This window comes from Camelus bactrianus, chromosome 32 (assembly GCF_048773025.1).
Source record: "Camelus bactrianus isolate YW-2024 breed Bactrian camel chromosome 32, ASM4877302v1, whole genome shotgun sequence".
In the NCBI taxonomy this organism is placed as follows: domain Eukaryota; kingdom Metazoa; phylum Chordata; class Mammalia; order Artiodactyla; family Camelidae; genus Camelus; species Camelus bactrianus.
In genome coordinates, this window is record NC_133570.1 from 6,516,954 (window position 1) to 6,532,064 (window position 15,111).

General features: G+C 47.1%; 1 protein-coding gene across 2 annotated transcripts in view; it reads right to left on the minus strand.

The window, feature by feature from the left end:
• Positions 1-15,111, minus strand: part of TMEM120B (transmembrane protein 120B) — a 42,099-nt gene that overhangs the window by 17,049 nt on the left and 9,939 nt on the right. For both annotated transcript variants that reach the window (XM_045506438.2, XM_010969672.3), the window contains exons 2-5: positions 8,442-8,560; positions 6,586-6,702; positions 3,240-3,299; positions 2,551-2,646 (exon numbers count right to left, since the gene is read on the minus strand). In XM_045506438.2, coding sequence (XP_045362394.2) covers positions 2,551-2,646; positions 3,240-3,299; positions 6,586-6,702; positions 8,442-8,560 — 392 coding nt within the window. The remainder of the gene's footprint in view (positions 1-2,550; positions 2,647-3,239; positions 3,300-6,585; positions 6,703-8,441; positions 8,561-15,111) is intronic.

Consider the following 15,111-nt stretch of genomic DNA (forward strand, 5'->3'; position numbering starts at 1 on the left):
CCCTCCTACTTCCCTCTTATTGGGACCCTTATGATTATACTGGGCCCCCAGATAATCCAGGATAATCCCCCTATCGCAAGATTCTTAACTTAATCATCTGCAAAGGCCTTCTGCCGCATAAGGTCACACCTTCACAGGTTCTGGAGATTCCAACATGCATATCTCTGGGGACCGTATTTCAGCCTGCCACGCTGGGCCAGCACCAGTAACTGGGAACTTGCAACACTGCAGGCATTTTACACAGACCATCTCTCTGGATCCTTGAACAACCTACAGGGCTGGCTCCCGTGGCAGGTGCACTGACCCCATCCAGGCCTGTCTGCATGACTTCCAACAGCCAGAACCAGAGTTCACTCTGCTGGTTGAGAGGCAGATCAGGAGGGTAAAGGGTGGAGATTAACACTCTCTGGGAGTCACTCCTCCCTTGATTGACAGCAGATGAAGGAACAGGGGGTTAGATAAATACCTCTGCTCCCTCACCCCTTGGTTGGGATAAACTGAGGCATGCTCTACGCTGTCCCCCAGCAGCACTGAACTCCAGGTGCCTTCCCCTCCTCAATTCCATTCCCCTGCCAGTGCTTCCCGGGATCACCTCCTGAATAAACTACTGGCACTCGATGCTTGTCTTGGGGGGTCTCTTCTGAGGGAATCCAATCTCAGAAAGTCCTACTTCCCATTTTACAGATGAGGAAACTGAGGCCCAAGGATGCGCTGCCCTTCCAGCCCCTCTTCCCCTGCCCTATTTTTAACCCATAGAAGGTGCAGTGGATTGAAGAGTCTCCCCCCCCAAATTCATATCCACCCAAGACCTCAGAATATAACCTTATTTGGAAATAGGGTCTTTGTAAATGTAATTAGTTAAGATGGGTTATACTGGGTTAGGGTGGGCCCTAAATCCAGTGACTGTATCCTCGTAAGAAGACCACGAGAGAGACAAAGAGGGCAGGTGGCCATGTGACGACAGAGGCAGAGACTGGAATCAAACAGCTTTAAGCCAAGGGAACAGCAGGACTGCGGGCCACCGGGAGCCAGGAGAGGCAAGGCGGAGTCCTCCCCTAGAGCCCTCGGAGAGAGCACGGCCCTGCCAACACCTTCACTTCAGACTTCTGGCCCCCAGAACAGGGAGAGGATGTATTTCTGTTGTTTTGAGCCCCCCAGCTTGTGGTGCCTTGTGACGGCAGGCCAGGAAAGGAATCAGAAAGGACTGGGGCAAAATGGAGACACCAGGCCCTCAGGGAGCCTCAGAACTTGACAACCACCACAGGTTTGTCCTTTGAGGCCCCTAGAGGTCCCAGCGCAAGGAAATCTGGTTGCACACCAAGAACGTTTACCCCTTCTGGGGGCGTGTGAGCAGGCATTACTAACGTGAGCAGCCTTTGCCCTCCAGGGAAACGGGCCAGGCCTGAGGCAGCAGGCGGGCACGGACCCAGGGCCTGAAAGGGCCTTTGGACGCTCAAGTGGCCAGTCCGGCAACAGGACTCCCAGCCAAGCACCTGCCAGGAAATAAACCCTTGACACTTGGGCCAAATGCCAAAGCCATACTTGGCTGCCTCCCCTCACGGCAGAAAACCCGGGACCAGAGGGGGAAAGGAAAGCTCCTGGGGCAGCACAGCGAGCTCACTGGCCTCGTCCTGCTTGAACAGAGCAGCTGACCTCTGAGCAGCACCACCGGGTGCCAGGCGCAGGGCGGAGCCACACGCGGGGTTAACGCACCGAACTGTTGCAACAGCCCAGTGAGGCAGGGCCTGCTGACACCTTTGTTCTACAGATGGGGAGACTGAGGCACCCAGAGGGCACCCGCCCTTGGCAACAGCCAGTAAGTCTCAAAGTCAGGACCAAACCCAGGAGGTCTGTGGTCCATCTATCTCATTCTTTCTTCTCTTCATTTTCTTCCTTCCTCTTTCTTCCTCCCCTCTTTCTTCTTGTAACTGAGATGTAATTCATATACCATAAAATTCACACTTTTCAAGTATGTAACTCAGTGGTTTTTAGTATATCCACAGCGTTGTGCGATCATTACCACTATCTAGTTTCAGAATGTTCTCACCACTCCACAAAAACCCCTGCATCCCTTAGCAGTCACTCCCCATTCCCCTGCTCCCAGCCCCTGGCAGCCACTAGCCCATTTTCCATCGCTATGGCATTTGCCTGTTCTGGACATTTCTTATGAATGGGACCACACAGCATGTGACCTTTTGCGTCTGGCTTCTTCCACTCAGCATCATGTTTTTAAGGTTCCTCCATGTTGCAGTGTGTGTGTCAGTACTTCATTCCTTTTTTGTGGCCAAATAATATTCATTGTATGGATGGATCACATTGGGTTCTTTCTTAACTCCTATGTTACAAGGCCTCTCCAGCAGCCTTCAGTAGGTATTTGTTGGATGGCTGTCGGGCAGACAGGACTGCTGTTTCCTATAAGAAATGACCTTTCTCTACGCTATACCTCATCATACCAAACGCTGGAGAGGCGGGAGTGGCCCTGGATCCCGCTCTCACAGCCCCCTTCTCCCCCCCACCACATGCCCACGCACACGCCACCACAGCCGTCACCTGTAATGCAGGACAAATCGACATGCCACAGCTCCCAGGAGCAGGATGATGGTCAGGTAGAGCTTGAACTTCTCATACTCGTCCTTGTAGGCAAATCTGCAGTGATAGACACCCCCAGGAAAGGTCACATAACTATATCCCACCTGGGGGCAGGACCCTCGCCCCGTCAGATCGTTGACCTGCTGATCACACTAAGGGAGAGACTTTGAATTGATGGTGATGATCAAGTAGGGAAAGCGGGCCAATGTGCAAAGCTTCCTAGGTCCCTGGAATCCTGGTTTATGGCTCCAAGCCCATGAAGGGCAGGGAGCAGAAACAGGATCTCCTCCCCAGTTAGCCATCGCAGCAGAAAAGCCATGGCTCCATTTCCCCTGGAAAGTGATAGATTTTAAGTGGACAGGACTGCCTCCTCCTTGGGAGAAATGTGCGTGATAAGGTGTGCAATGGACTGGGGGCCACTTCTCACAGGAAACTGGCACTGCTGTCCACCCAACACGCTGACCCTTTGAAAGGAAGGAAGGTGGCCTACCCACTGAGGAGAGCATCAGGAAAACCAACAGTCGCAGTCCCCACTCTGAATGCTTTTCTATTTCTGCAAAAGTACCAGCTTGGTCCCATCTCTCCTGGGCTGAAAAAGCAAAATGCCTGGATTCCGTGAAGTCAGGCGGAGCGGCGTCTGGGGTACTTACTTGGCCTGGTTGCTGAGAAGGGTCACGTTCACATTGCCGAGAACCAGATTTAAGTAGAGCCTAGAAGGAAAGACCTGTGAGGACCGCCACGGTCTTTAACAGCCCGGGGAGTGGGCCCCAGCCCAAAACATTCCAGCCGAGCGAGCCCAGCACTGAGCACCGGGTGTTAGACAACAGGGTGCTAAGCTCAGAGGTAAAAGCCTCACCTCGAGTGAGAATGAACAGTGATTAACTAGAGAACATGACAACTGTGACCTGACCGTCAGGATTAACCCATTTCCCCCCATTTCACATGGCTTAGAGACCATATTTCCCAGCCTCCTTTGCAGCTAACGTGAGCATGTGACTAAGCTCTGGCCAATGAGGCAAAGGCATGTGTACGACCTCTAGTTCAGTTTACAAAAGACCGTCTCTAAGTACACAAATCTTAAGTATATAACACGATGAATTTTTACATATTTATACAACTGTGTAACCAACACCCAGGTCAAGGAATAAAATGCTTCCAGCCCCAGAAGGCTCCCTCGTACCCCGTCCCAGCCAGCACCCCCGCCAAGGGGTGCCACTGTTATGTTTTCTATCACCGTGGATTCGTTTTGCCTATTTTTTATATTTTCACATAAATGTATAGAATGTGTTCTACTTTATGCCTGGCTTCTTTCCCTCAATGTTGTGTCTGCGAGGTTCATCCAGGTTGTCTGCATCAGTGGTTCCTTCTTCCGCACTGTGTCTATTACTCCATGGAGGAGAGGAACCATAACTTATCCATTCTCGTCTTCACTCTACCACTGATGAATGTTCGGCTTGTTTTCAGTTTTCAACCATTATAAATACAGCTGCTGTGAACATCCTGTTTTTTTTTTCCTAACTCAAGGTGCAATTCACATACCATAACATTAAAAAATTTTTAAGTAAAAACAAATTGTACAATGTAATGCTTTCTAGTATATTTACAATGTTCTGTAGCCATCAGCATCACCTAATTCCAGAACATTTTCATCACCCCAAAAGTAGGCGCACACCCATGAGCAGTCACTCCCATTCCCCACTCTTCCCAGCCCCTGGCAACCACTATCTACTTCTCGTCTCTATGGATGTGCCTATGCTGGACATTTTGTATAAATGGACACATGCAACGTGTGGCCTTTTGTGTCTGGCTTCCTTGCTGTGAACGCTCAGCACTCACTTCCATTGGGTGTATAAATATATATATATATATACCCCTAGGGGTGGAATTTCTGGGCTGCAGGGTATGTATGTGTTTGGCTTCACTAGGAAATGGCAAACGCTTTTTGTGAAAAGGGATCTGCTTGTCCTCTGCTGCCCAACTCCTCCCCGCTGCCTGAGAATGTGATGGTGCGAGCCAGCTCTGGCCATGCAGATGAGGACAACTCCCTCAGGAACCCACCACTCTTGGCCTACTCCCCTCTGGCTTTGTGCATGAGACAAAAACTTCACAAGTCACAGCCATTGTACTGTAAGGCTTCTGTGACAATAGCCTATACTCTAACACACTAGTAAAGGTGCAAATGAAGGGTTATGAGAGCTCAGGGGAAGAAAGATTAATTCCACAGAGGGAGAGGGGTTTGGAAAGGCTTCACTGACGTATAGTAAGATTTGAACTGGGTTTTGAAGGATGAGTAGAAGTTTGAGAGGAGAAAAGGGAACAAAAAAAACCTTCTTTCTAGCTATAAGTAAATTCTAGGGGCATCTTCAGTCAGCTGTACCTGGAGTAGAAGTGTAGAAAAGCCATGCATTTAAAAAAATTTTTTCCTAGTGTCTTTTGTGTGTGTGTGTGTGGGGGGGTGGTAACTAGGCTTTTTTAAAATTAATTAATTAATTTATTTATTTTAATGGAGGTACTGGGGGTTGAACCCAGGACCTTGTGCATGCTAAGCACATGCTCTACCACTGAGCTATACCCTCCCCTCAAAGCCATGCATTTTTCCCACCATATATATAGTCTCAATATATAGTGCCTGAAAAGGCACTACAACTTCCCTTCAGAGAATCGCTTTTTTCCCTAGGCCCTAGGGTAAGGCACATGACCCAGGCTCAGCCAGTTAAAGGGGTACAACCCTCTGACTGGGCGAATAATGATCACATGACACCATCTAGACCAATGAGAGTCCGTATTGGGACTTTCCCCAGAACTGCTAAAGAACAAAGAGGCTTTCTTTACTGGATTTGCTAAGCAGGTAGGATGCAAACGCAGAGCTGCTGGGGCCAACCTGTAGAGAAAGCCTGCCCAAGAATAAAACTCACCCACTCAGAAAAAGAAAGCTAAGTGAGAGACGCTGCCTAACATTTGAGCAGCAGGATCCAACCATACCTACAGCTGTACCTGGACTTTTTAGTTACATGAGCCAATAAATCTGCTATTTTTTTTTACTGAGTTATAGTCAGTTTACAATAAATCTGTTATTTTTAATTAAGCAAATTTGACTTGGGTTTTCTGTCATTTGTCATCCAAGGATTCCTGACTAATGTGAGAGGCACAGAGGACTAGAGAGATTGGAGCTGGGAAAGTGGATTTGAGTCACACTATAAAACAAGGTCATGCTATTTCATTATGTAGAAAATTATCACCATCCAACGCATGGAGTTTTTAACCAAATACAGTAAAAAAGGATAAGACGAGAGGGTTGGCTCTGATAGGAGGCTCTGATTCAGTGCTAGGCCAAACCGAGAAAAGAGGTCAGAGTGAAGTGACAGGACATGCGTTTAGCAGTCCACGTCAGGTCATGATACAACACTGTCAGAATCTCTCTCTGGAACAGGGTGGCGGTGATGCCACTTGAGGAAGGAGATGGGACTTCTCTGAAGGAGGAAGATGGAAAGAACACAGGCTCTGGAGTCAGATGTCAGCCCAGGCTTGGCCACCTGCGCAAGAGACGCCCTAATGACTCTGGCCCTCGCAGACCGGGGACTCCTGGATCTGACGCACCCGGATGTTGAGGATGCAGTGAGTGACGTCAAGAGCGCACGATGCCGGGCACACAGCAGGCCCTGAATAAATGTTTGTTCTCTTGAGAGAGGATACCTTTCCCCTTGACCCCAGGTGGCACCAGGCATGTGGCAGATGCCGGGAACCAGCTCCTTCATCTGGTTCCTTGAAAAAGCCCTCCCAGGAATGTCACTACACGTGGTGGGGGCCGAGGTCCCTTCCTGGGTTCATGGAGGAACACGTGAGGAAGCTTCCTTCTCTTTCCTGACCTTGTTTCCTCCTTTCCCCCTCAAATTCAAGCCCCAACAGGGAGGCAGGAGCCACATGGACCAGACGCTCCAGGCCTGAGCGTCTGCCCACAGCGCCGGCCGGGGGAGGGGGTAAGCTCCTGGCTCCTACCCGTTCCTCTTGGGCAGGTAGGCCTCCATGTCAAAGAAGACATTCTGCCGCTCCTTGATGCTGGCGCCCATCTGCTGAATGAGCTCTGCCTCCTCCCGACTGGCATGACGCTTGTACCTGTGGTCAGAGATGTGGGCACAGGAGAAACAGGGGCGTTACTCAGGCTGAAGGAAGAATCTGGAAGCTCTGGGCACAGCCCTCCCATCTTTCCATCTCAGTGCTTCTGGCAGCCTCAATTCTCCATCTGTATTCTCTGGGCTTGATGCTGGCCTCCTGCCAGCCTTATGACCTTGGGGATGTCCTTTAACCTCTGTCTTATTTTCCACTCCTCAAAACAGAGATGACATCGGTCCTACCTTGCAGACAATGGCATCTGAGGATTAAGTAAGCAAATGAAATGCAAAACATTTAGAACACCTGACACATAGTACAAGCTCAGTGGACATCTCTTGGCGATACTATCCTTCTTGCTGGTCTATAGGAACAACCCGGAGATTACTAACAGGACAGACAGGAAGGTGCTTTAAAAGTATGAGCAGTCAACCAATCAAGGTCTAACTGTTATTCTTTGGTGATATTTAATCTCAAAACTAGAAAAACAAGTCATAGACGTTCTCAGAATCGCAGGGGTCCTTCGCGTAAGAACCCATCTTATGGGTCAACCTTCTAACCCAGTGGTTCTCAACTTGGGAAACTACACAATGTCTGGGAACATTCTGGTTGTCAAACGGGTGGAGGGCTCTACTGGCATCTAATGGGCGGAGGCCAGGGAGGCTGCTAAACATCCTACAAAGCACAGGACGGCCCTCAGCAGCAAAGAATTATCAGCAGTGCCAAGGCTGATAAAAGACTCCTGAGTCCTGCCGTCGGTGACGTGTTTTTCCAAGGCAGGGTGATGTCATTACATGGACCATCCACACTATACCCTGTGACTAATGGGCCCCCATTTCCAAAATGGCCAGTCAAGGTTAGGGGTATAATCAGTAACCGTCCCAAAAATTGTCCATGAGGGAAGGGAAGAATTGACCAGGAGTCACAAACTCTGGAATGGAGGGCCAGCTAAGTGACCTGGGACAAGCCACTGAGAGCCTATCTCCCTGCCTCCTTAAGGGGTCACAGCATCCACTGGACCCCTTCACCTGCGGGGGATGAGAGCACTTCCCAAATCATGAAGACAAGGGGCGGGGAAGTGAACAGGTGACCCTGGCCTCAGGAACTGAAGGAAGCCATGAGCTCAAGCATATCCCCACCAGGAATGCTGGACTTCTGACCCCCTCACCAGAGCCCCTGGGGGGGTGAGCCCCCACACCCAGGAGAAGGGTACTTGCTATTTACCTGCCCAATAGGACTTCTCTTAACAACTTTCCTCTGGGGAACTACATCTTATCCTCTCTCCCCTCCCATATGGTTCAAGTAGGGCTGTCCTATCCCATAAACTGAGTATATGACCGAGAGTTGCCTAAAAAGAGGCTCAATGACTGGTTTGCAGATGGGCACGTAACCAATTCAGCCAATGAGGCTCCCACCCAGAACTTCTGCTGAAAGACGAGTTCTCATTCTGCTGGGCTGGCCAAGCCAGTAGGAAGAAAGGCTACAGGATAAAAGCCTGGCACTGCTGGTGGCCATCTCAGTGACCACCACAGCCTGAGAGTGACGCCAATCTTAAGGAAGGCAGATTTCAGAGGGAAAAAAGCCAGATTCCTAAAAACACCCTTTGACCCCCCCCAGATCAAGTCATGCCTGAAGCTACTCTTGGTTTTTTTCCATCAAGATTTCCATTCTCTGCTCAAGCCAGTTTTGACTTGGGATTCTGTTCCTTAAAGCCAGGGGAGCCTTTCAGTTGCAGCCCCGCCTACCTCTGGAGTGTGTGCTTCAAGTCCTTCAGCCGCGTCTTCTGCTTGTTGATGGAGCAGCTGCACAGCGTCTGGAGTGCCGTCAGCTCCTCCAGCTTCTGCCTGTAGATCCTGTGGGTTTCCTGAGGGATGGAGGGGCCCAGGCAGGGTATACAGGAGAACATAAAGGGGTCGTTTTTCACCGTGTGCTTGTGTCAGGGGATGTGACTACAGAAGTCACAGTTTGACAGTTCAGATGCTACAACTACAACTATTAAAGACGTGCCTTATAAAACTGGGACTGGCTCTGGGGAAGCCAGCACAGCACTTGTATAATAAGGACCTGCTGGGTCTTTTCCTGCACAGGGGCCATCCCTCCTGATGGGAACAACCACCAAATATGCCCCTGAGGAGTCAGCCCCCTCTTGTCAATTCCTAGTCCAGATGGTTTGAAGAGAGCTAACAGTCCCCATGCCAAGAGTGATCATGTGATTCAGGCTTGGCCAATCAGTATCCTCGAATCCCCTGGCAACTAACTGGTTCAGAGGCAGGCACATGGCTCAAATTGGGCAAATGAGAGTCAACCCTGGGACTTTACCTAAAAGTGTTGGTTTAGAGATACCCCTTTCTCCTGGGTTTGCTCATCTGATAGAAGGTACACCTGGGGCTGCTGAGTGGCGAGAGCCTGCCTAAGAATGAAGCCAAATAGGAAAACAGAGTTGAGACATGGCAGGAGACAGAATTCTCACAGCATCCTTTCAGCCCTTGGATCTACCAGATCTGAGTGTCATGCTATCTAATACTCTTGGTTCTGTGAGTCAATAAATTCCTTTTCACTTAGTCCAGTTTGAGCTGGGTTTCTGATCCTAGCAATGAAGAGAGTTCTTGCTGTGTCAACTAAGAAAAGGACATACCTCTTTCCTTGAAGCCAGCCCTCCCCATCCCAGGCACAGTCACCCCGATAAACTCAGTGTCTTATTCCTGGAAATAACCACTCAGGGCCACAAGGCCAGAGGAAATATGAGAGACTTCACCCCAAAGCAGGGGGAGTGGAACACAGTGACTTCTCCACATTGTTGCCACAGCACACCTCCCCCAAAATAACACCATACGCAGGAAAACAGCCAGTTTCCTCTAGAGTTCTGATGACCTAAGACAAACACCAACAATTTAGAGAAAACAATGGAGGGGACAGGGACCATAAAATTAAAAACAATAATACAATGAACATATTTAAAGTGGCGATTTCCTTGGGTGCTAGAGAAATGCACTTATCAGAAGGAGAGAAAACGGGGGGATGGTCAAACAGTGAGGCCAGAGCCTAAACTCTCATATCTGCCAAGAGGGTTCCTAGATACGAAGGTTAAGCCAGAAAATAAGAAATAGTGAAGGCCATGAAGTGAATAAATGACAGTTGGGAGCAACAAGGAAGAATGTTGTGAGCAAGTCTCCCTTGGCCCCCAGGTGAGAGGGCTCGGTCCCCTGGATTTACAGAGTTTCCTCACTCCTTCCTGGACCCCCAGAGAGGAAAATCATGTCTCTTTTTAAATTTAACTTTCAATTTTTAGGTAATTTCAAACTTCAAAAGACTCGTAAGAGGACAAAGAACTCCCTCATACTTTTCACCCAGATTCACCACCGTTAACCTTGTGACATATTTGCTTTATCCCCCACGTAGGTGCGTGTGTGTGTGCTCTTTTTCTATAACAGGCCATCAGTAAACTAAGCCCACTGGCCAAATCTGGGCAACTGATTTTGCATGGGCAGTGAGCTAGAAATGACTTTTGCCTGGTTGAAGAAAATCAAAAGAAGGCTATTTCATGACATGTGAAAAGCACATGAAATTGAAACTTCAGTACCCATAAATAAATTTGATTGGAGCACAGCCATGCCCGTTCATAGATACACTGTCTGCGGCTGCTCTGTCGCTGCAACAGCAGAGCGAGTGGTTGTGACAGAGACCGCGTGGCCTGGAAAGCCCAGAATGCTCACTACTTGGCCTTTTTTGCCAAAAGAGTTTGCCGCCTCCTGTTCTAAGCCTTATGGAAGTTCCTGGTAGACCACAGGCTCCTAAACACTTCAGTGCGTATTTCCTAAGGACGTGACATTCCCTTGTATCTCCAATTATCAAATACAGAAAATGTAACTTTGATACAATACAATATGATGACTTCAAACAACATCCAAATTCAAATTGGGATGGTGACTATCTCTTGATGGCAATTTCCCCCCAGACCATGGACCCAGTTGGATGTCATGCCTTGTATGACTGCAGCCTGGACCAGCGCCCCAACTTCTGTCTTTCATGACAGCAGTATTTTTAAAGAGTTCCGTCCAGTTGTTCTGGAGAATGTCGCTCTATCTAGGTTTGTCTGATATTTCCTCATGACTGAGTTTTGGTTATGCATTTGGGACAGAGATGCCACTAAAGCGACACTGTGTCCTCAGCGTCCCCATCAGAAGGGACATGGTGTCTGTGGTGTGAACTTTGACTGCTTGGGAGAGGCGGTGTCCACCTGCTTTCTCCACTGCACAGTGACCAGCTTTCCACCTGTAATTAATAAGTAATCTGTACAGAGGAGGCTGCCTTTTAACCACTTTTGACTTCTTCAGTGCCAAAGCAGCCCTCTATGTTCAACCAATCAAGGAAACCCCCCAGAACTGGATGAGGTGGATGGGGGCAGAGAGACCCCGACCACTTTGAGAAGGTGAGGCCTTTGGACTGAGAGGCCCCTGCAACACCAGCTGGGGCTTCTGGAAGGTAAAAGGCCACGCCCCCTCCTGCACTCTTTGGTGCTGGGTCCCACCACGGCGAGATAAGACCAAGACTCCAACATTAATGGCAAGATGCTCCCCAGGCCCTCTTCAGTTTGAATTAATGTTTAATTTCACAAGTAAACATGAAGACATTATCCTCATTAAAAATTAAAATACTGCAGCTATGACCAGAGTCAGCTTTGAATACACCCCTATCCTGTGTTCTCCCCTTTCTCCAGAAGTAGCCACCGTTACCAGTTCCTTCCAGACCTTTTCCTATGTGTTCTTCCAGACTGTATTCTCTGTATCTATGTATTTCTAAATTCCACACAGACCTATTTCTATATACACACACATAAACTATATATACATATATGTGAAAAATACACACTGTTGCAAACATTAATTGTCCCTAAGACTTATTCTCCTTTGCTTCATTTTAATAACAGGACCCCACTGGGTGGTAGCTGGGCACATGGCTGTCCAGCTAGACATTTCCCAGCCTCCCCTGCAGCTAGGTGTCACAGTATGACCCAGAGTTAGCCAATGGGATGCAACAGAAGTGACATAAGTTCTGAACTACATTTTTATAAGGAACTGCTTGCCCTCCTCTCTCTCTTTCCCCGGCTGGCATATGGCAACAATGGGTCCAGTTACCTTGAAACCAGAGATGGAAGCCACATGATGCAAATGACAAAGCCCACTGTGTCCTCCTCGGCCAAACCAACCTGGATCCTGGGTGACCTCATGTAACAGAGCTTCCCACCTATGATTGTTTTAATACAACATCACCCATCCTTTAGCACTCCTCACATAGAGAAGCTGGGCCTCTGTTTCCCTCCCCTTAAATACAAGTAGGCTTGTGGCTGGTTTGACCAATAAAGTATGTCAGAAGTACCAAAGAAACAAACAGCCTGATTAAAAAATGGGCAGAAGACCTGAATAGACATTTTTCCAAAGAACCCATACAAATGGCAACAGGTGCATGAAAAGCTGCTCAACATCAGTAATCATCAGAGAAATGTAAACCAAAACCAGTTGGATATCACCTCATACCTGTCAGAATGGCTGTCATCAAAAAGACCACAAATAACAAATGTAGGGGAGGATGTGGAGAAAAGGGAACCCTCATACACTGTTAGTGGGAATGTAAATTGGTGCAGCCACGGTGGAAAACAGTATGGAGGTTCCTCAAAAAACTAAAAATAGAACTATATATGACCCAGTAATTCCACACCTGGGTATATATCCAAAGACAACAAAAACACTAATTCAAAAAGATAAATGCACCCCAATGTTCATAGCAGCATTATTTACAATAACCAAGTATGGAAGCAACTTAACTGTCCATCAACAGGTAAATGATTAAGAAATGTGGTGTGTGTGTGTGTATATGTATAAATATATATATATATATACTACATACATACACACACACACACACACACACACACACACACACACACAGTGGAATACTACTCAGCCATAAAAAAAGAATTAAATTTTGTCATTTGCGACAACATAGATTGACCTGGAGGGTATTCTGCTTAGTGAAATAAGTCAGACAAAGACAAATACTATATGATATCACCTATATGTGAAATCTAAAAAATTAAACAAACTAGTGAATATAACAAAAAGAAAGAGACTCACAGATACAGAGAACAAACTAGTTGTTACCAGTGCAGAGAGGGAAGAAAGGAGGGGCAAAACAGGGGTAGGGGATTAAGAGGAACAAACTACTGTGCAAGGATACATAGTACAGCACAGGGAATATAGCCAATATTTTATAGTAACTATAAACAGACTATAACCTTTAAAAATTGTGAATCACTATATTATACACCTGAAACTTATGTAACATCGTAAGCCAATTATATCTCAGGTTTTAAAAAACAGCAGAATTGACACTAGACAATTTCCAAGAAAAAAATCACGGAAGGCCATGCGACTTCCACCTTATTTGCTGGAACACTGGCTCTTGGAACAAAAAGATCAACTACCCTGAGGCCACCATGCTGTATGGAAACCCTAACCACATAGAGAAGTCACATGGAGGCAGTCTGATCAATACCCCAACTAAGACAAACCCTCCTGTCATTTTAGCTCCCGCCCCAGACGTGAGGGTCAAGAAATCTCCAGATGATTCCAGCCCCAGCCATGTTATTTACTCCCAGCCATTCAAGTCTTCCTAACTAAGGCTTCTGACCTCACAGAACACAGTCAAGCCATCCCCACTATGCTCTGTCTAAACTCCTGATCCCTAGAATCCGTGAGCAAAATGCAGCTATTGTTGTTTCATGCAACAGCAGATACCTGGACCACCACCCACCCTGGACCGCACCTCCCTCTGAACTGTTATGTGTGAAAGAAAGAGGCTACCTCATTTAAGTCTTTTTACTGGGTGAACTTCTAGGTACAGCAGCATAGTATGTATCCTAAAGTACACACTTGATTTTTTTAAATATATTAACAGTATCAGAATATAGATATGGTTCCACAACTTTCTTTTCTCACTCAACAACATGTCTTGAAGAGCTTGCCAGCCAAATCTGGGCAACTGATTTTGCACGGGCAGTGAGCTAGGAAAGACTTTTGCCTGACATAAAAATATACAGACGTACTTCGTTCTTAGTGCTGTGCAGTATTTCATGGTATGGACACGTGACAGTTTATTTAGCCTTTTTCCTGTCACTGGATATTTAGGTTGTTTCCAGTCTCTGAGGATAACTAACAAAGCAACGCTGAATGTTATCCTTGCACTGCCTCCCTGGGCACACATGCAAGCATCTCTCTGTGGAAGAAAAGTGGAATTGCTGGGTCAGAGCGTTCAGGCTTGTTTTCAGTTTTAACAGATCTTGACAAACTGTTTGCAGAGTGGCTGTACCAATTTACACTCCCATCCACAGCACAGGGCAGCTGCCCACACCTCACCAATGCTCAATGCCCATTGACTTTCTTATAGGCACTTTCCTAACACTCTACAGGTGATATTTTCTGCCCAGTTCTAAGGCATCAGACTGAAGAGAAAGGGGAGGTCCATGGGCTTTTCCATAATTTTGTCCCCTGGGATACAGAGTCATTCCTGTTCCCTGAGAGTTCTCTGTCTCTCTGCCACTGGCTAGAGCCACTTCCCAGGGAAGATCCGATAGAGGAGAAAACATATCCGGTCCACCTTCGGCTCCAGGCTCAGGATTTGCCAGCCATGAGGGAACGTGCGTTGGGGGATTTGGAAACAAAACCCTTAGTGTGATGCGCTCTCCATCCCCAGGGCATTTCTTGCCCACGCCCAGTCTCTGCTGATTCCACCTCGTGCCAGTCGGACAAGCAGCAGGAAAAGTTATCAACTCATTTCTTGGATCCTAACTTTTTTCCAGACCGCTGTCTCTCTCTCTTTTTTCAACTGTGGTCAAATATATATAACATATAATTTACCATGTTAATCATTAAAATTTTTTAAAATTTCTGAGAGTAATAAAATACACATAAAATTTACCATCTTAATCATTTCAAGTGTACAATTCACTGGCATCAAATATGTTCACCTCTTGGGAGGGTGGAGGGATAAATTAGGAGTTTGGGATTTGCAGATACTAACAACCATATGTAAAATACATAAACCACAAGATCCTACTGTACAGCACAGGGAGCTATATTCAATATCTTATAATAGCCTATAATGAAAATAGTATGAAAGGAATATATATGTATAACTGAATCACTACACTGTACACCAGAAATTAACAGAACATTGTAAACCGACTATATATACTTCAGTTAAAAAAATGTATGTTCACATCATTGTGTAACCATCACCACCATCCATCTCCAGAATTTTTTCATCATCCCAACCGAAAACAATAACTCAATTTCTTGTTTCTCCCAGCCCTTGGCAACCACCACTCTAGTTTCTATTTCTGTGAATTTGACTTCTCTA